At 46.0% G+C, this 22,207-nt stretch overlaps 1 protein-coding gene across 6 annotated transcripts in view; it reads right to left on the reverse strand.

Annotated features, from left to right (window-relative positions):
* The window catches only part of grin1b (glutamate receptor, ionotropic, N-methyl D-aspartate 1b), a 71,685-nt gene extending 49,617 nt beyond the window's left edge, over window positions 1-22,068 (reverse strand). For 2 of the 6 annotated variants that reach the window (XM_084946664.1, XM_084946662.1), the window contains exons 1-4: window positions 20,474-20,884; window positions 17,173-17,429; window positions 9,834-9,968; window positions 7,929-8,105 (exon numbers count right to left, since the gene is read on the reverse strand). In XM_084946664.1, the coding sequence (XP_084802790.1) occupies window positions 7,929-8,105; window positions 9,834-9,968; window positions 17,173-17,429; window position 20,474 (570 nt within the window). In that variant the 5' untranslated portion in view covers window positions 20,475-20,884. Of the gene's footprint in view, window positions 1-7,928; window positions 8,106-9,833; window positions 9,969-17,172; window positions 17,430-20,473; window positions 20,886-21,978 lie in introns of those variants that run through there. The other 4 variants (XM_084946666.1, XM_084946661.1, XM_084946663.1 and 1 more) reach the window with 4 other exon arrangements.
* Between the last annotated feature and the right edge of the window lie 139 nt (window positions 22,069-22,207).

The raw sequence follows: 22,207 nt of genomic DNA on the forward strand, positions 1-22,207 counted from the left end.
TACTAGATTATAAGGCAATGCGTATTTTATATTTCTCACTAATTTTCCCCTATCTCAGTTATTGTGCTGAGGTGTGGGGGAATTCATATGCAGCTAATATAAATCCTCTATACTTGTTACAGAAGAAAGTGGTACGAATGGTTCATAATGTTAAATATAGAGAACAAACAAATAATCTGTTTATAAAATCGAAATTGTTGAAATTTGAAGACTTAGTGAAATTACAGACATTATTATTCATGTGCAAGGCAAGAAATAATACATTAAGTTACAAAGTTTGTTTGTATTGTGTTCAGGAAGTGGGGACAGTAGAAGGAAGTTTGACTTTAAGCATCAGTTTGCTAAGACCACACAAAGGCCAATGTGTCCGACAGTTAAAGGTATAAGAATCTCTTCAAGATAATCTCAAGAGCTGTACAAACATGCACCGTTTTAAAAAGTGTTACATACTTAACAGGATAAATCAATATGAAAAACATGAAAGTAATTTGGGCTAAATGTGGAAGGAAAACATTTCATTGCCATTTAATGCTGTATATTGTGATTATATTGATTTGTTGTTTAGTTTTGCATTGTTACATAAAAATACATGTTAGAGGGTTTTTTGGGTTATTGGCGCCTTCTTGTAAGAATAATTGGATTGCAGATAGGGGGCAGTCGCTAACAAGAATTTATTCTTCTTGTTGCTTCTTTTCACCCACGGGTGCAGTGTTATATTAATGGGAAGGAGGTTCTGTATGTAGGAAACGAAACACTGTTGAGCCATGTGTGAAATTAATAAAGAAATGAAATGAAATAAATATTTCTGCACAAACTAACATATTTGAATAATATCAGCACTCAGCTATAAACAGATATGTGTGAATCACATTTTCACTTTAAGCCTATCAGGTCTTTTAGTCTGATGCCATCAGCTGTTTCCAGGTCCAAACTCTGCTTCAGGTCCCAAAAAAAAAACAAACAAACACTGCGACATCACTGAGAGTTAAAACGGTCTAAATTCCTTCATCTTTAATAAAATGATCAGTGTTGCTGCTTTACCAGGTGTAACAGTTAAGTTTAACATCCAGGCATCCATGAAAACAGGATTTATTAAATTCAGTTAGAAGTTAGCAGGAAGTTAGCTCGCTAGCTTCCACCTAAACATGACATAGCATGTTCTGAGAGATTTCTGAAAAGTTCAAACGTACAGCTCTGCTGTCACTTCCAACATGAATGAAGACAGAAAACTAAACAGCAGTGACGTTTGTAGGGTTACTGAAGTTGGGCTAGCTGGTATATAATGATGTGCTACGTGATCGCTAGCAACACAGTGATCACTGACTGTTTTTAGGGGCTTGTTGAGATTAAATAGACACAACAGCCTTAATAAACGCAGAGTAGTTTGTTCACACGTCATCGCTTAACAACAGGATAGTGAGTGTGGGCTGTCAGTGTGCTGTGAGCCACAGCTGGTGTCCACCTGTCGGTTCGAGTTCCCTCTGACCGAGGACGTGTCGGTAATCACTGCTGTTCACTTCTAATCACCATCAAACACTATCAGACACAACATGATCAATGACAACGCACTGATTTGTTGGATGATGTGTGTGTGTGTGTGTGTATGAGTGTGTGCGTGTGTGTGTGAGTGTGTGCGTGTGTGTGAGTGTGTGCGTGTGTGTGTGAGTGTGTGCGTGTGTGTGAGTGTGTGCGTGTGTGAGTGAGTGTGTGTGCGTGTGTGTGCATGTGTGTATGAGTGTGCCTGTGTGTGTGTTGTGTCACTCCCTCTTGGTCACATGTCCAGGATCTGTAGGTAAGGGAAGCGATTCTTCCTGGTTTCCATTTAAAGCCTGCGTGTCATTAACCAATCAGGGTCAAACAGGCTGTTTAAACTGTTTTTTCTTGGATTCTTTATGTTCACCTACTTTCATCAACAATGATAAGAAGAGAAAACCTGACGTCCTGAACCAAATACGATCCATCGTCTTTTCCCTCCGACACTGTCCAGTTCCTGCCAAAGCAGTGCTGGGTTTAATGTGAGCTCGTTGACTATTTTCTTTTTTTATCGTATTATGTCGTATGTCAGTATCTCACATGTGTCATGGAAACATGTGTAAGTTTGGCTGCAGCTTAATGTTTACCAAATCGCCTAATTAGAAGCAATCTGGTGCAACATAGGAAGAATGTATATACTTCAAATTAAAGTGCTTGGCTACAGGCTTTTATTTTGAAATGTGTGTGGCGTACAGCAGGTTGTTGGTGCTGGTGGGTATTACATGCTTTGTTAAAGCCGGATATTTAAAGCAGGAACAACACATGACAGCCGCCGCCGCTCGGTTCACCTACTTTAGCTAATGTGCTGTAATATTCATGCGTCTCCCACTTTAAAAAGTCTCTCCTCGAATATTCATGAAGGTGTTTGACTCAAACTGAGAGACACAAAGTCACATTCAAACTTTTCTAAAGTCTCATCTGCACTCTGGAGGATGTTTTCTGTCTCTTTCTGCATTTCTTATTTTGAACCGTAGAAAAAATATGAAGTTTTCACGCTTTGAGAAATATAAACATGCCGACCCAGAGCCGTTGCTGCTTTGTCATTAGCAAACAAATCCTCCTTTTCTTTTACTGCTTCTTACTTCCTGCCTCCATCTTCATTTGCTGCTTTTGAGTTGCTGTAAACATCACAGCACCACAGCGAGACGATTCATCGCAACCAGCAGAAGGATGATTTACTGACTCTCTCTACCCGCCTGCAAAACCACTGTCACTTTGTCTAATATGTTTGTCAGTGAACATAACGCAGACTCGCCCTCTCACTCACCTGAGGAGTTGTGATCGATCGATCACCTCATTAAAAACAGCGTCGACCTCGCTCGACATCACTAATCAGACGTTTTACATCATAAGCATACAGGGAGTGCAGAATTATTAGGCAAATGAGTATTTTGTCCACATCATCCTCTTCATGCATGTTGTCTTACTCCAAGCTGTATAGGCTCGAAAGCCTACTACCAATTAAGCATATTAGGTGATGTGCATCTCTGTAATGAGAAGGGGTGTGGTCTAATGACATCAACACCCTATATCAGGTGTGCATAATTATTAGGCAACGTCCTTTCCTTTGGCAAAATGGGTCAAAAGAAGGACTTGACAGGCTCAGAAAAGTCAAAAATAGTGAGATATCTTGCAGAGGGATGCAGCAGTCTCAAAATTGCAAAGCTTCTGAAGCGTGATCATCGAACAATCAAGCGTTTCATTCAAAATAGTCAACAGGGTCGCAAGAAGCGTGTGGAAAAACCAAGGCGCAAAATAACTGCCCATGAACTGAGAAAAGTCAAGCGTGCAGCTGCCAAGATGCCACTTGCCACCAGTTTGGCCATATTTCAGAGCTGCAACATCACTGGAGTGCCCAAAAGCACAAGGTGTGCAATACTCAGAGACATGGCCAAGGTAAGAAAGGCTGAAAGACGACCACCACTGAACAAGACACACAAGCTGAAACGTCAAGACTGGGCCAAGAAATATCTCAAGACTGGTTTTTCTAAGGTTTTATGGACTGATGAAATGAGAGTGAGTCTTGATGGGCCAGATGGATGGGCCCGTGGCTGGATTGGTAAAGGGCAGAGAGCTCCAGTCCGACTCAGACGCCAGCAAGGTGGAGGTGGAGTACTGGTTTGGGCTGGTATCATCAAAGATGAGCTTGTGGGGCCTTTTCGGGTTGAGGATGGAGTCAAGCTCAACTCCCCGTCCTACTGCCAGTTTCTGGAAGACACCTTCTTCAAGCAGTGGTACAGGAAGAAGTCTGCATCCTTCAGGAAAAACATGATTTTCATGCAGGACAATGCTCCATCACACGCGTCCAAGTACTCCACAGCGTGGCTGGCAAGAAAGGGTATAAAAGAAGAAAAACTAATGACATGGCCTCCTTGTTCACCTGATCTGAACCCCATTGAGAACCTGTGGTCCATCATCAAATGTGAGATTTACAAGGAGGGAAAACAGTACACCTCTCTGAACAGTGTCTGGGAGGCTGTGGTTACTGCTGCACGCAATGTTGATGGTGAACAGATCAAAACACTGACAGAATCCATGGATGGCAGGCTTTTGAGTGTCCTTGCAAAGAAAGGTGGCTATATTGGTCGCTGATTTGTTTTTGTTTTGTTTTTGAATGTCAGAAATGTATATTTGTGAATGTGGAGATGTTATATTGGTTTCACTGGTAAAAATAAATAATTGAAATGGGTATATATTTGTTTTTTGTTAAGTTGCCTAATAATTCTGCACAGTAATAGTCACCTGCACACACAGATATCCCCCTAAAATAGCTAAAACTAAAAACAAACTAAAAACTACTTCCAAAAACATTCAGCTTTGATATTAATGAGTTTTTTGGGTTCATTGAGAACATGGTTGTTGTTCAATAATAAAATTATTCCTCAAAAATACAACTTGCCTAATAATTCTGCACTCCCTGTATAAAAATGTTGAAACAGCTTAAAAACTTCTGAGCTGGATTAACGTTGAAGCCTCACAATAAAAAACCCACTGATGTCCGTTTTGCCGATTCTTTCCTCTGACTTGAACAAACTGGTTAGCCGTCGTTAACTGGGAAAAATGGGATCACTTTCTGTGTTCTTCTATTAACCTGACACACCTCCACCTGGTGGAGAACAGTTTCTGATGCTCCTCTGTGGCAGCTGACTCCATGTCCATGTTCCTGTGACCCCGCGTTGACCTTCATGCTCCTAATTCTGAGACCTTCTCATGAACGAGCAGCTGGACCACCTCTCAGTGCTGGTGTCCACACCACAGGGAAGCTAAGGAGGTTACAAGCATCGTTTTATTATCGTAGGGTCTGCCTTACAACATAAAGCGCCTTGAGGCGACTGTTGTGTAAATAAAATTGACTTGAATTGAAGTTTCTGTACTTATTAAATCCTGCACATGTATTTTAAATTTGGTGATGCGTGTTTACTGAATCGTTTAACTGTGGTGTCGTGATGTTTACAGCAGAAGCTCATCAAACAGGGAAACCAGTCTACGTGCTGGTTGGCCTGAACTCTTGCGGTTTCCCTCGTGTCGAAGCTCTGCTGCATGTCAGTCGCACAGAGAGAGTCGCTTTGACAGTCAGTCAGGTCGACAGCTGCCACAGAAGCAGCTGAGATGTGTTTGCATGACTCCGACTCCGTCAGAGCCGAGGCGATGAGAAACCAGATGGAGGAGCAACTGAAAGGATGACATCAACGGACAGACAGGAAGAGAGAGAGCGACAGGAAGAGGAGGAGAGGAAAAAATGAACTCAAAGTCAATTTAAGATTAAAAAATAGAAGAAACGAAAAAGTAGAAAGTAAAAGAAAAAGCACCAAAAACCTCCACCAAGACAGAAAAATATTCCAACAATAAAACATTCATCTTCTAACATACACAGTGATGGAAAACCATGAGACATTCAGGAGCTGCAGGACATCAGACCCTGAATTATGGCCAGGAGGTCCAGAGTCAAGACCATTCAGTCCTAAATCCAGACTAGCAGGTCCAGAATCATGATTGCTGGGTCCACAGTCAAGACCAACAAGTCCTGACTCAAGAGTCAAAACCAAGAGTCAGGACCAGCACATCCGGGGTCAAGACCTGAAAATCGAAGGTCGAGACGGGCAGGTCCAGAACTGGGGTCAGCAAGTCGAGACCAAGAGTCAAGATCAGCAGGTCGAAAATTATGACCAGTCTAGAGTTCAGTCCAGACCAACAGGTCCAGATTCAGGACAAGCAAGTCCAGGATCAAGACTAATAAATCATATTATATTTAAAACCTGAAACAAACACTCAAAGGCAAATGTTCAGGCGAACGCCTGGTGTGAACTCTTTATCTGAGTGAATCTCACTGTGTTCATCACAGCTGCAAATATGATGATGTCCCCGTGACGTAGTCCAGCACAGTCCAGTCCAGCACAGTCCAGTACAGTCCAGCACAGCACAGTCCAGCACAGCACAGCACAGTCCAGCACAGTCCAGTCCAGTACAGTCCAGCACAGCACAGTCCAGCACAGCACAGTCCAGTACAGTCCAGCACAGTCCAGCACAGCACAAACCAGCACAGCACAGTCCAGTACAGTCCAGCACAGTCCAGCACAGCACAGTCCAGCACAGTCCAGTCCAGCACAGCACAGCACAGTCCAGTCCAGTACAGTCCAGTCCAGCACAGTCCAGTCCAGCACAGCACAGCACAGTCCAGTCCAGTCCAGTACAGTCCAGCACAGTCCAGCACAGCACAGTCCAGCACAGTCCAGTCCAGTATAGTCCAGCACAGTCCAGTCCAGTACAGTCCAGCACAGTACAGTCCAGCACAGTCCAGTCCAGTCCAGCACAGCACAGTCCAGCACAGTCCAGTCCAGTACAGTCCAGCACAGTCCAGTCCAGCACAGTCCAGCACAGTCCAGTCCAGTACAGTCCAGCACAGCACAGTCCAGTACAGTCCAACACAGCATAGCACAGTCCAGCACAGTCCAGTCCAGTACAGTCCAGCACAGTACAGTCCAGCACAGTCCAGTCCAGTACAGCACAGTCCAGCACAGTACAGTCCAGTACAGTCCAGTCCAGTACAGCCCAGTCCAGTACAGTCCAGCACAGTACAGCCCAGTCCAGTACAGTCCAGCACAGCACAGTACAGTCCAGTCCAGTCCAGCACAGCACAGTCCAGCACAGTACAGTCCAGCACAGCCCAGCACAGTCCAGTCCAGTCCAGCACAGCACAGTCCAGTCCAGTCCAGCACAGTCCAGTACAGTCCAGTACAGTCCAGTACAGCACAGTCCAGCACAGTCCAGTCCAGTCCAGCACAGCACAGTCCAGCACAGCCCAGTCCAGTACAGTCCAGTCCAATACAGCCCAGTCCAGAACAGTACAGCACAGCACAGTCCAGTACAGTACAGTCCAGCACAGTACAGTCCAGCACAGCCCAGCACAGCACAGTCCAGTACAGTCCAGTCCAGCACAGCACAGTCCAGTCCAGTCCAGTCCAGCACAGTCCAGTACAGCATAGTCCAGTCCAGTCCAGTCCAGTACAGCACAGCACAGTCCAGCACAGCCCAGTCCAGTCCAGTCCAGCACAGTCCAGCACAGTCCAGTACAGCACAGTCCAGTCCAGTCCAGCACAGTACAGTCCAGTCCAGTACAGCACAGCCCAGTACAGCACAGTCCAGTACAGTACAGCACAGTCCAGTCCAGTCCAGTACAGTCCAGTACAGCACAGTCCAGTACAGTCCAGCACAGTCCAGCACAGTCCAGTCCAGCACAGTCCAGTCCAGTACAGTCCAGGACTCCTGGATCTGCATTTCACACATGGAGGTCATGTTTGATCATGTCTGTGATTCTTATCCTGGTTTGGATCACGTGTGGCATCAGGTGTTTATTGAGAACGTAAGAAACCCGGGTCAGTGAGCAGCTGCAGCTACACACAGGTCAGCTACTTAAAATAAAAGTAGAGATCGATCATTCTGCCTCATCTGTTTCTTTATGATCCATGTAAACAGAAGACCTGTAAAACCTCTTGGTGGAGATAAGAAAAGAAAAAGAACACAATAAAAATAAAGAAAAAGGATGAAAGAGAAGCTGCTGTGAAGCATCTGGCAGAAAGAATATTAAAGCTAATGAAGGACAATGACGGAGAGATGAAGGAGGGACGAAGGAGGGATGAAGGAAGGACGAAGGAAGGACGAAGGAAGGACGAAGGAGCGATGAAGTAGCAATCCTGGAGAAATTACAGAGCGATGATGGAGGGATGAAGGCCTCTCACACAGCAGCTCATTATTTATCATGCAGCTAAACTACACAAACCTGCATTTGAATAAAGTGCGCCCACACACACACACACACACACACACACGTGATGTGCAGCACGTTGAGACTGCATGTCCGTGTCTATGAGCTCATATGTGGGCGTGTCCTTGCTGACCTTGGTCTCACGCTCCTCCAGCAGGGTCTCCAGTCTCTTCTGGGCGGCTCGGCCCTCGTGGTCGTCGCTCACGATCAGGATGATGTGATTCCACCTGAACTCCCTCATCAGGTCGAACCACACCTGTGCCTGGTGGGAGTATGGAGGCACCGTCCTCAGGAAGGACAGGTGGATGCTCTGCACGAGAGGAGGTGGAGGAGGTTAACCCAACAGGTTCTTACTCTACTTTGATTTTATCCAGAAACATCCATCCTTCACATGTATGATGAGTTGACATCATAACCAACCAGAGATCAGGAAGAAGCTCTACAGAACCAAAAGCCAGAAAAGCGATAATATGATCGTCTGCAGAAACATAACAGCTGCTATAAAAAGATTATATTTACAAAATGATGTATATTTTTAAAAGAGCCAATACTTCGTTAACACATTTATCAAACACTGTACTGCTGAGTCAAAGCACACAAAGAACAAAACAGATGTAGTCTGACTTACTGCAGCTGCCTCCACCTGAAAAATGTGTGAATATTTCATGTGTATAAAACCTGGTGAGGAACCAGAGCGCTGTTCAATGGGAGCACTGGGATATCCTATGGTAGGAAGTCCTGCCATTAATTAATGCTTCGATCTTAAATATGATCAACTATCTCTAATAATCAGCTATGTACCACAGGCCTTCAAGCTGGCTGTAGTTAAACCTTTACTCAAAAAGCATCTCTAGACCCAGCAGTCTTAGCTAATTATAGGCCAATCTCCAACCTTCCTTTATATCAAACATCCTTGAAAGAGTAGTTGTCAAACAGCTAACAGATCATCTGCAGAGGAATGGCTTATTGAAGAGTTTCAGTCAGGTTTCAGAGCTCATCACAGCACAGAAACAGCTTTAGTGAAGGTTACAAATGATCTTCTTATGGCCTCTGACAGTGGACTCATCTCTGTGCTTGTCCTGCTAGACCTCAGTGCAGCGTTCGATACTGTCGACCATAATATCCTATTAGAGCATTAAGACCTTTGAGTTCACCTTTGCCTCAGTGAGTCCTGCATTTTGGGTCCTTCCCTCCTGCCTGCACACAGCCATGACACATACAAGGTCTTAAATAATCAGGCCCCATCTTATCTTAATGACCTTGTAGTACCATATCACCCTGTTAGAGCACTTCGCTCTCGCTCTGCAGGCCTACTTGTTGTTCCTAGAGTATTTAAAAGTAGAATGGGAGGCAGAGCCTTCGGTTTTCAGGCCCCTCTTCTGTGGAACCAGCTTCCAGTTTGGATTCAGGAGACAGACACTATCTCTACTTTTAAGATTAGGCTTCAAACTTTCATTTTTGCTAAAGCATATAGTTAGGGCTGGACCAGGTGACCCTGAATCCTCCCTTAGTTATGCTGCAATAGGTGTAGGCTGCCGGGGATTCCCATGATGCACTGAGTGTTTCTTCTTCACTCACTATGTGTTAACAGACCTCTCTGCACTGAGTCATGCCTGTTATTAATCTCTGTCTCTCTCCCACAGCATGTCTTTATCCTGTCTTCCTTTGCTTTTGTTTGAACTCTTATTCAGCCAAATAAAGGCTCGCTTTTTGTTATCATCCACCTCCATCCTTGTCTGTATTCTGGGTCCACATTCACCTGATTCCACGCCGTTGACCTCTGCAGACGTGACACCTTTTGTGATTTTTCACTCGTTCTGTGTGTTTTCTGATTGGGACACCTGGATGTCATCTGCATAAAAGTGAACTTTCCTGATTTTCACTCCAGTGGAGAAAATTCAGAACCAAGATGAAAGGCTCTGACGAATAAAACAGTGATGGATGCAAACAGCTGTGTAAAGAACCAGGATCAGATCCTCATGTGAGCGTTGCAGCTCAGACCGTCAGCGCTCTGCTGTAACAGACCGACCGAGCTAACCTTATCAGAGTAGATGGACATGCGTGTCGTCAGGCCGACCACGGGGATTCGGTAGAAACCGGCGGTGTAGGAGACAGGCGTCGGAGTCAGGTGGTCGTTGGACTGTGGAGGATGGCTGACCAGAATGGCGTACACCTACAGAGTAAGACAAACACATCTCAGTTCAGATGTCCGTGTACCACACAGAAAGGTCGAGTAGAAAATAGCGCCGGCGGGTTTGATGGATTTTTCTTGAATTACTATTTGATGTTAGAGGTCTGCAGAAAAGCAGCAGTGAGCTGTGGTTTCTGGAGACACGTAGCACATCTGTAGCACATCTGTCACATTAGCTGGAACTTTTTATGATTTCTCAGTTATTCGGTGGGTTTTCACTTGTTTTCAGTGAGACAGAGAAATGTTTCATGTTAATCAGTCCTTCGTGTCTAATGACTGGCCCTGTGATCCAGACACAGGATTTTTCCACGATGCAAACAGCAAACGCTGCAGAGTAACTGCTGGGAACAAATCCTGCTCTGTGAATCCTACGAGCCAAACGATCCAGGACGTTCACACGTAACAAAGCGTGAAACGTTCTTTCAAATCGGCCGTAAGACCTTTGATACTAACTCAGGTTACAGTTCAGTGCAAACATCAAGCACACATTTCTGCCTCACACATAAGATGTTAATGATACAGATGAAAAGATTCTTAAAATTACATTTGATGAGTTTATTCTTCATATTTGTGGAAATGATGAAGGCAAATTTTCCTTCAGTTTATTTTGGCAGTTAAATGTAGAGAACGAGGAATCTGCTCACAGCACCTTTGCTGACAGGTTAGTGTGTAACAGTAGGATGACTGTAGGCAGTTACACTCGTGTTTGTGCTGCGTCCTGTAGTAAAACCTGCACATGTGTTTGGATCAGTGAGATCAAAGTCATCCCAGGCTGCTGAGTAACATTTAAAAAAATGATAAAAGTTTTGTCTGCAATTTGAAATCAGTCAGATAATATAAAAGGCATGCTGGTTTCACTGATATAAACCAACTCCGCCCGTGTTGTGAAGGTTCAGACTGGTCGGTGTTTATGACGAGTAAAATCATCCTTCCTGGATCCCAGTTTGAGAAATGGTTCCACTTCACCAGCTTCAGAGAAACCTCAGCAATCAGCTTCTTGATGTGAAATCATGCTGCAGAGAAGCTTTTATGTCCTGCCGAGTGTTTGCAGCTTTAGGACAGAAATCAGAGAGCGTGAGCTGAAACTCTTACGTCACTACGCCTGCCGACGCTCTAGCAGAATAACTTTGTGGTGAATCACTGAGCAGCTCGATTGTATTTAAAATCGGACCTGAAGAAAATGAAGTAAACACTGGGTGTGTCTCCATTCAGATACTTCTGTTAGTACACTTGTGTGACTTGTGTAGTACTTGAAAGGGTCATGTTATCAAACTTTAGACTAAACATTTAAATTCTTCTAAGTGAAAAAACTGAAAACTAACAAGTAAAGACTGTTCAGCAGCACCCGCCCCCCATCAAGGAAAAAGCCGAGGTGGTCGGTCAGGAAGGTCTTCCCCGTTAAAATGCTTAATCCTTGCTAATGCTAGCTGTGTGTCCACACATTGCACAGGTAAATGATCTCAGATCAGTGAAAGCAGCAGCAGCTTGTCAGTGATGCTGGTCTCCCATCAGTCTCTCATCAAACAGATTTAACAACCAGAAAATGCTTCTGGTCTCAGCTTGACACGGACACGTCAAAATGACAGGAACCACAGCTTCCAGAGTTATTCGTATTTCCAGAGACGCTGTGACCACTTATGTAACCATCAACAGACTGGATACAAACAACGCTGGAGGGCTGAATGTTGTTTGAACGTTAAGGAGAGTGATGTCTACTTTTAGACTTCACTGGACCAGCACTGCCGGCCTTGCTTGCCCAGACTGATTGCTGGTGGCACCTGCGGCTGCCCAGTCCGGGCATTATTTGTGCTCTGCATGTGTGAAAGTGCTCAGACTTCTTGTCACTTTTGCTGTTTAAAGCTAATTTTTTTCCTACAGGTGTTGTATTACAATTAAACGCATGTAGTGTCTTTGTACAGTGTTCACAGTGAAAGCAGCGTCAACACTTCAACAGTTGTCATTTGTTAATAATCAAAATACTTTTTAAAACACACATGCCAGTAACGATGTTTAGTGTGATTGCTACAATAAATTAAAAACAACTAAATGAATAAAACATTATGTTCATTCTGATGGTGTCATTAATAATTCTGCGTATCTAATTCATCTTCTTAATAATTCATTTATGTAAGACGAGTCATTCATACTGTACACTCATTGGCCCCTTTGTTCAACTGCCTGCTAACCTAAACATCTAACCAGCCAATCACATGGCAGCAACTCAGCGCATTCAAGACGACCTGCGGAGGTTCAAACTAAGCATCAGTAAGTACGCAATGCAACTGCACGGTCGGTCGTCTCAGTGTGTCAGAAACGAAAACATCTCCAGAGTTTACAGACAAACTCTGACAAATAAAATAAAAAGAACAAAAACACGCAGTCGGCAGCAGTTCTCTGGGAGAAAATGCCCTGCTGACATCAGAGGTCAGAGGTCAGAGACAGACTGCTTTGAACTCATAAACAAAGGTTGCATACGAGCATCTCTGAACAGCAGATGGGCACATTCACAAAAACCGGACGACAGAAGACGAAAAACATTTCCTGGTCTGACGATTCTCCGACGGCATCCTGCCTTTATCCTTCACTGGTGTTCAGGCTGGTGTGACGTCATGAGGCAGATTGTCAGGACCAGCTGAGCATCATCCAAACTCCCGAGTGTTGCTGCTGACCACGTCCATCTTTTCATGACCACAGCCCTGATGGCTGCTTCCAGCACGCTCCGTGGCAAAAGGTCAGATTATCTCAAACTGTTTCCTGAACAGGAAGATGAGTTCGCTGCACTCAGACCGCCGCTACTGTCAGCAGATCAAAGAGTTTGTGTTGGTGCACGTTACTTCAATAATGTCCTGTTTTATTCAGTTGCTTCTTCCACTGCAAGAGTACAAGACCATCTGAGGCTCTTAGTGTGAAGGGCAACAGGAAGGAACAAATGTTTTCTGGTTCAGACAACATGAGAGACATCAGGCACAGACAGAAAGAGTGTGAGACGTGGACTGCCGTCTCCTCTGAGCTCGGAGGAAGCTGCGGCTTTTACAAGCATGAAGCCGACGTTCGCCTCGTGACCTCAGACTGAGCTGGATATCATTTCCACAGGCAGACTCTACCTGTTAACAGCTTCTGTTCATCCTGATATGATGGATGCATCATCATATCATGTTTTTAATAAACTAACCGCAGTGAAAGCACGTTTTCTTTTTCCTGTCCAGTCAGCAGCACAAACAGGACCTGTGACCACATGAAACCACCAGCAGCTGCTCAGCCGAACGAAGCAGCCTGCAGCAAACACAGTTACAGGCCTGCGCTGTAATCCCTGCATCTCTCTGGACGGATTACATCTGCGTTCCTGCAGACAGAGAGAGAGAGGACGGTAATCTGACGTCCATCGCTCCCTCTCCCTCTGACACATCGACGCCATGTTGGCCTCATTTCTCCACAAAGGAAACAGGTTACAGAGCCCGTGTTGGATGAATAGTCTTTTCTCTGATGGTTGCACATAAAAACACAGAAATATTTCTGATGCACTCAAAGGGCAGCTGTTTGCTGACAATCTGACAGGATTTGATTTGATTGCATCTGTTTGAAATCATTTTAATATCTTTTTAAAGGCACAAAAACAGTTTGTTTCTATGCTTTCGTTCTGAGATGGATGGCTATTCTGCTACGCACTTCCACGTGCTTCCATCGTACAGCGAAGAGGTGTTTGCCCTCTTCCTGTTTTTTTCCATGTTTGACACATTTGAACGTTTCAGATCATTAAACAAATTTAAATATTAGACAAAGATTAACACAAGTAAACACAAAAATTCCAAACCTACATGTGACCTCTTGGTCGTCGCTGCACTCGACCCGGACGGCCACTCGTGGGAAGGTTCTCCACTGTTCTGACAGTGTGTGGTTAAAGGCTCTCACTGTGGGTCGCTTTGTCCAATATTTACATTTGTTTCACTCGCTGGACCCACGTCCTCATTTTATGTTTGACAGCGTTTTAGTAGGTAAAGGTGATGCTTGGACATGAGCTGAGCGGCGGTTTGGGGAAGGCTTTGAGGGGGCCTGGTGACGGCTCCCGGGCCCGGCAGATCCCCACGTACTGAACAGAAGTGAAGAAGTTACAGAATTGAAAAGGGGAGGAGCACGTAAACGAGAATGACAGCTTGCAGGACTGGGGGAACCTGTATAGATGAGGACCGGAAGGAGCGTGTTTGGAGGCGTGGTCCCGCTCCTGAAATTCCCATACATGATCTCCAATTAATGATGTGAAACATTAAAGTGTGACAAACCTTTAAAAAAAAGTAATTGGAAAGGGGAAAATCGCTTCAACAGCACTGTAAGTATAAATCCCCTGCTCGCCCCTGTGGGCGGTTTATCCTCCAAACTCGGTCCTCTACCAGAGGCCTGGGAGCTTCAGGGTCCTGCAGTATCTTAGCTGTTCCCAGGACTGCGCTCTTCTGGACAGAGATCTCCGATGTTGTTCCTGGGATCTGCTGGAGCCACTCACCTAGCTTGGGAGTCACCGCACCTAGTGCTCCGATTACCACTGGGACCACCGTCACCTTCACCCTCCACATCTTCTCGAGCTCTTCTCTGAGCCCTTGGTATTTCTCCAGCTTCTCGTGTTCCTTCTTCCTGATGTTGCTGTCATTGGGAACCGCTACATCGATCACTATTGTCTCAGGAGCATCTTTACACAGCCTGCACCTGGGGTCTTGCCTGGTGTGATAGACCCCAGCCTCTATGGATCTTGTACTCAGAGCTTGTTCTTGTGCTGCCATGATTAGTGCCTCTGTGCTGTCTTTCAGTCCAGCTTTGTGCAGCCACTGGTAGGATTTCTGGATATCAGCCACCTCCTCTATCTGCCGGTGGTACATACCGTGCAGGGCCCTGTCCTTCCATGATGGTTCCTCCTCTCCCTCCTCTTTCTTGGGTTTCTGCTGCCTGAGGTATTCACTGAGCACTCGGTCAGTTGGGGCCATCTTCGTGATGTATTCTTGGATGTTCGTTGTCTCATCCTGGACTGTGGTGCTGACACTCACCAGTCCCCGGCCCCCTTCCTTCCGCTTAGCGTACAGCCTCAGGGTGCTGGACTTGGGACCTGTCTGACCCTCTGCAGGTACTTGGTGGTTGCAGCTTTCCTAGTGGCCTCTTCATGGTTCCCATTTGCCTGTGGGATCCCCAGGTACTTGTAACTGTCCTCTATGTCTGCAATGTTGCCTTCTGGTAGCTCGATCCCCTCAGTTCTGACTACCTTCCCTCTCTTTGTTATCATCCGACTACACTTCTCCAGCCCGAACGACATCCCGATGTCATTGCTGTATATCCTGGTGGTGTGGATCACTGACTCGTTCACTCTTGGCATACAGCTCAAAGCTATTCAAGTTTTAATCTTGTGCAGTCGGGGCAGTGAGGCCTTCAGATGGTTTACATAAATCTTACATCTGCATAGAGGTCTGAGATTACTTCTCCTAAAAAAGTCACTAAATCAGACTGAGTCAGTCTTCAGATCCACAAACAGGACAGAAGACTGAATCATGTTTGTGTAAAAATGAGAAAATACGACACGTTTTACAGTAATTTGGGAAACAGACTTCTCTCATTTCAGCTGATTTGTGTCCATGTACAAAGCGAAGATTTTCTTTCCTAAAATAGGGAAAAGTTCACATTACGACTGCCATGTTGAATCATTTCACTGATGGATTAACTGAGGAGTTTTCTTATTAACAGCTTTGTCTTCTCTGCTCCTGTGTTCCTGTACAGATGTCCTCCTGGTGGGAACAGATGTCATTATGTTCCCAAATATTAAAAACGTACGAACCCAGTCAGCTTAACATGAGTGCAGTGATTGTTATTCTGCTGTTGCTCTCAGTTTTACTCTCACTCTGATTATAATTATGAAACACGAGCACACCCACCCCCACATTTCTCTGCACATACTGAAAGAATCAGCGTGACATAAATAAATCTGCCACGGCTGAAATCTGAAGATGGCCTGACGAACAGAGTTTAACCAAACACGACTGAGATCATCCTGAAACTAGATGGAAACAACTGCTACAAATGTGATAACTTTATTGATACACGATCAGAAAACCGAGCGCGATGTTTTGATCTTGTGGGATTTTAACTCCATCGCCTCAAATTTCACAACATATACATCGTGCAGCGATTTTACCCAGGACGCCATTTTGGCCCCCCCATAGACATTCATCTGAAACGGTTGCCTAGCAACATGTAGTGTTTACACTGTGGTTCGCTCTGTGGCCGCACAGGAAGAAGGTCCTGAGTTTGAATCCAGGCGTAGTTCGTTCTGCGTGGCCGCGTGTCCAGGTGCACCCAGTGAACCTGCAGTGAGCGTCCGCTGCCAGATGGGGGCAGTGTGAGCAGCTCTGCTTGTTCTGTTGTTCGTCTGATGTGTTTTTCTTGCTTCTCTCAGTCCAGGTGAACTCCCTTACCTGTTCAGCTCGCTTATCAACCAATCAGAATTTGACCAGCATACAGCGTCCTGTACGTCACCTCTGCAGCCATAAAACAAGTTTTTATCCTGTTCTAATCCAGCTGAGGACGCTCTGATGTTTTGATTTATAATGTTCCTGTAATTAACTCATTCAGACGTGTTGGCGCTCGTGTTGTTTTGGACTCTCTTTTTATAAATGACATAAAAATATGAGAACAATGTAATGATGTGAGCTAATAACACGAGAATTCAATGATCTAAATACGTTTCATGGGTAATGATTATTTTATCTGACAACTAATTACATTCATTTTCATTTCATTTAGACCAAAATCAGCATTTTGCTTCGTTACGAGATGACTTCTGTGAAGCTGCTGCTGTTGTTGCAGGACAGGGTCATGACCCCCAACCACCCCCACCAGTAAACCTGCCAAAATAAAAGTCATCCTGCAGTGAAATCAGAATAAATCATGTCATCTGCGATCATGTTTGATCACTGAGGTTAGGTTAACAGAGGAGACAGATTTTCACATTCAAACCTCCCATAGTTCTGTCGGGGCTTTTACTGTGAAAGGTAAACAGGAAGCGTTTCGTTTCACCGTGAAAGTTGCAGCAGTTTGGGCCGTTTACGACCTCAGCGATCATGTGACCACCTCCGACAGAACCAGGCTCAGGGAGGGGCGGGGGTAAGACATTTCTGAGTCAGGTTTGAGGGGTCATGTGACAGCAGGTGCTCACCTGGTTGGAGATGAGGTCCTCGCAGACGGAGAGGGCCATCTGGATGGCGTTGGCCTTGTGCGTGACGGAGATGGCGTTCATCTTGAACTTGTCCTTCCCGTACAGAGCGTTGGCCTGACTCACCGCCTCCTTGAACACCTGCTCGTATCGCTTCTGACTCAGCACGGCGCCCACGTTCACCAGCCGCGGCTCGCAGCCGCACAGCGCCACCGAGCAGCACTGCAGCACGGCCAGGAGCAGCACGCCACGCAGCTCCACTGAGGGGAGGGGAAAGGAAGTGCATTACTAAAGGGACGTATCTGAGGACGCCTGAGGGGACGCAGACGTCCAGACTGGCGTTTAAATGATGTCGTGACCCCGACTTAATCTCATAATCTGGATTTTTTAAGGCTTCCATCGTTTTTTCTTGGTAATCACAAAAATATTTTTTAATTTTAATTTTCACAAACAAAATGAAATTGATTTGATGTAAGCAGCTCTGCGTCAGGGAGACGCTCGATGTGAACATTCAAAATCAAAAGCATATGAAACAACATGAACGAAGATACAGAAGATTTGTCTCGTGATGATGTCACCTGAACCCTTCTTATCCCGGCGCTGATGTCATCATTCAACGGTTTATAAGTGGTCATTAAAACAAACGTGGGCGTGGTGAAGGCCGCCGTCAGTGCGTGACTTCCATCAGTGCAGTATGATAATAAAGATTTGTTTTATTATATATTTTGGATTTTAATGTCAGAATTTACAGTTTTTACTCCATGATCTGGAGACTGCTTTTACATTTCCAGATTTTTATCTCGTGTTTTTTTTGTAATTTGTTTACAGTTTAAACAGATAATAAGAATTTGATCTTTTCATTTGAATTTATGTTTTATAATCAGGAAGTTTGACACTGGAGGACGAGTGTGAGGCGAGCGTGGACGAATCAAAGAGTCTGAATCCTTCGATAAAGAAGCTAAAGTGAAGAAAAGTAGGAACGTGTGGTGGAGGTCAGCTGAGACGGGAGGTGTGCACACTTTGAGCTTCTGTGGGGAGGATTCAAAAAGCGATGCAGGTGGAAGTTTATCATTGGTGTTCCAGACCGGGAGTCTGCGTGAAGTGCTCGTGTTCAGTCACATTTCTGTGGAGACACTCGGGAATAGTGACAGGCGGAGCAGACGGCTGTAAAAACGGGAAAAATCGCACAACAGACTCACACAAACACAGAGAAATGAAGCTGAAACGAACAGAAGTGCCAAACACACCTGCAGAGACACAAAATGGCTCCATGAAGAAAATGAGACTTGCAGAGACGACTAAACCTGGAGACGGACAGACCGCGAACCACAACGACTGAGAGCCAAACACAAAATGACGACTGCAAAGCTGCAAAACCTCCGAACAAGACCAAAAATGTAACAAAAAAACCTCAAGAGACACAAGATGAAGACATCCAGAACCACAACAGCTGCAGGGAGACAAAGTGCACACACCAAACGAGCACAAAAACACAACATGAGACAAGAAGACACAAACGTGTCAGAGACGCAAAACTGAAGAACAAAGCTCGGGGGGACAAATCTGACAGCAGGAAGTGAAACACAAAGACACACAAGAAATACAGGAACACGCCTCAGAGCACAGACACACAAAACACCCACCCCCAAAATCTACCCGACCTGCTCTGAGTCCAGTCTGAGTCCAGCTCTGAGTCCGGTCTGAGACCAGACTGAGATCAGTCTGAGTCCAGTCTGAGACCAGCTCTTAGTCCAGCTCTGAGTCCAGTCTGAGTCCAGCTCTGAGTCCAGTCTGAGACCAATCCTAGTCCAGTCTGAGTCCAGTCTGAGACCAGCTCTGAGTCCGCTCTGAGTCCAGCTCTGAGACCAACTCTGAGACCAGCTCTGAGTCCAGTCTGAGACCAGCTCTGAGTCCAGCTCTGAGTCCAGTCTGAGTAAAGCTCTTAGTCCAGCTCTGAGTCCAGTCTGAGACCAGTCTGAGTCCAGTCTGAGACCAGCTCTGAGTCCGGTCTGAGACCAGACTGAGATCAGTCTGAGTCCAGTCTGAGACCAGCTCTTAGTCCAGCTCTGAGTCCAGTCTGAGTCCAGCTCTGAGTCCAGTCTGAGACCAATCCTAGTCCAGTCTGAGTCCAGTCTGAGACCAGCTCTGAGTCCGCTCTGAGTCCAGCTCTGAGACCAGCTCTGAGACCAGCTCTGAGTCCAGTCTGAGTCCAGTCTGAGACCAGCTCTGAGTCCAGCTCTGAGTCCAGTCTGAGACCAGCTCTGAGACCAGTCTGAGACCAGCTCTAAGTCCAGCTCTGAGTCCAGCTCTGAGTCCAGTCTGAGACCAATCCTAGTCCAGTCTGAGACCAGCTCTGAGTCCAGCTCTGAGTCCAGTCTGAGTCCAGTCTGAGACCAGCTCTGAGACCAGTCTGAGACCAGCTCTGAGTCCAGCTCTAAGTCTAGTCTGAGACCAGTCTGAGTCCAGTCTGAGTCCAGTCTGAGACCAGCTCTGAGTCCAGCTCTGAGTCCAGTCTGAGACCAGTCTGAGTCCAGTCTGAGACCAGCTCTGAGTCCAGCTCTGAGTCCAGTCTGAGACCAGCTCTGAGACCAGCTCTGAGTCCAGCTCTGAGTACAGTCTGAGTCCAGCTCTGAGTCCAGCTCTGAGACCAGCTCTGAGTAAAGCTCTGAGTCCAGTCTGAGTCCAGTCTGAGTCCAGCTCTGAGTCCAGTCTGAGACCAGCTCTGAGTACAGTCTGAGTCCAGCTCTGAGTCCAGCTCTGAGACCAGCTCTGAGTCCAGTCTGAGTCCAGCTCTGAGTCCAGTCTGAGACCAGCTCTGAGTAAAGCTCTGAGTCCAGTCTGAGTCCAGTCTGAGTCCAGCTCTGAGTCCAGCTCTGAGTCCAGTCTGAGACCAGCTCTGAGTACAGTCTGAGTCCAGCTCTGAGTCCAGCTCTGAGACCAGCTCTGAGTAAAGCTCTGAGTCCAGTCTGAGTCCAGTCTGAGTCCAGCTCTGAGTCCAGCTCTGAGTCCAGTCTGAGACCAGCTCTGAGTACAGTCTGAGTCCAGCTCTGAGTCCAGCTCTGAGTCCAGCTCTGAGACCAGCTCTGAGTCCAGGTCCAGTTTGTGTCACGCTGCAGGAGACTTGCTTTGCTCAGAGCCGTACTCAAACAAAAATACTCAGTTACTCTGCAGTTACTCCCTCTGATCTTGTTATTTATTTTTATTTTTTGTAAAAACCCAAACGAATCAATAAAGTGTAAAAACAGTCACGTGGTTCTGCCCGCGGTCATTCATACAGCACATTTACAGCACAATAAACACTCACTGATCCGGTCCTGCGGGTTCTGGATCCGTTACTCGGCCTCCTGTTGATTTCTGTTTCGTCCTCCCGTGTTTCCGTGGGCCCGGTTCGGTGTGTCCGTGGGTCTGAGTCTGCTGCTGTTTATGACAGAGAGCCGCTGGAGCCCCGTGACACCGAGATCGCTGGGGTCCGGGTCGGACCGTCACGGACAGCCCGGTTCTCCCCGGCTCGGTGCTGTTGCTCCGGGTCCGGGTCTCCTCCGTTTCGGTACGCTCGCGGAATTCCAGGTGACCTGATGCTCACGAGCCCCTCTGCTCTGTCCTTGGATCACTGACGCTCGCTCCCAGCGTCCCGCGCGTTCACAGGCGGAGGAGAGGGACCGACAGCCACAGGAGCACGGGCACGAGCGTCGGAAATCCCGTCGCGTTCACGTCCGTCTGTCTGTTTTTCAGTCATTTATTGAAAATGTTCAGCATGACACCGACACTAAATCTAACGACCAGCGTGACGTGTCACCTGTTTATTGGCTGCTGGGAGGATCTGCATCACATGACCTTCATCAACAGATGGAGCTGCTCCATGCTGAGCGCGAGGAGGACACGATGTGATGATGGAGGATCCAAAATCACGGCTGTCATCAACATAGTCAATGATCATCTGTGAGCAGGAGGCTTCATATTTACACAGACTGGATATAAAGGATGGACACAGTCAGGACAACAACAGGGGGCGCTGTGTGCTCAGCCTCGTGACTTCCACCTGCTTGTAAAACAGAGGTTCCCAAAGTGTGGGGCTGGGGGGGCGGGGGCGGGATGAATTTAAAAAAAAGAAAGAAAAAAGAGCGCTTGGACACTGCTGGCATCATGGACAGGTTTTTGACGGGGCGCCCACACAAACGCAGAGCAGAAGCTGAAGCATCGAATATGTTTCCAAACCAACTTCCTTTCAAGCCAAAGACTAGAAAATATGGTGAAGCAAATCTTCCATTTGGCTTCACCTGCACGAGTGCCGAGGTAGGTCTCCCTGCAGGGTTGGTTTTTCCCTGCGGGGAGCACGCTGGGCTGTTCAAATCACGGACAAACAGGATCCCACAGTCTTGATTTTTAGTTCACAAACACTTGTTGTAATGACTAACTACTCCTGACATGTTGGAGATGTTTGCTCTTTATACAGTAAAGTTACAGCGGGATACAAATAACATCAGGCTGATCCTGCCACGATTTGTTCCCTCTGTCACAGACAAACAGGATCTCACAGCTGTTTATGTTTTTAAACCCATTTTGCACAGAGAGGCATTTTTAAAAAAATGTATTGATAACAATGTTGAATATTATAACACAGGAAAAAAACAACTACACGTAAAATAATCACACCGTGACGCCTCTGCCTTTGTAAATGGAGGGACAGTAACTGTGTGTAAAACCTGCAGACAGTCAGATTAACAGTATTTTGTCTCTATCTGCCATTCGGCAATTCATCTCATGTAAACAATAACGTGGCCACAGCGTGACGTGAAAAAAGGCACGTACCTTTGACGCTGCGTGATGAACTCTGTATTCCTCGTCCACACGTAAACGCAAAAAAATCTCAGTTTTCAGTGATTCAAAACGCCGTTTACGTGTCCAAACACTTAGAAACAGCTGCGTAGATTTTCTTGTAAAACAAAGGGTGGCCTAGCAAAAAGAGTTTGGGAACCACTGTCCTAAAACAATAACTAAAAACGACTCTGACAACCTTCACATGATTTTACTGCGTGCT

The sequence above is a fragment of the Perissodus microlepis genome, chromosome 12 (assembly GCF_051167445.1).
Source record: "Perissodus microlepis isolate ML-2025 ecotype Zambia chromosome 12, ASM5116744v1, whole genome shotgun sequence".
Classification (NCBI taxonomy): Eukaryota; Metazoa; Chordata; class Actinopteri; order Cichliformes; family Cichlidae; genus Perissodus; species Perissodus microlepis.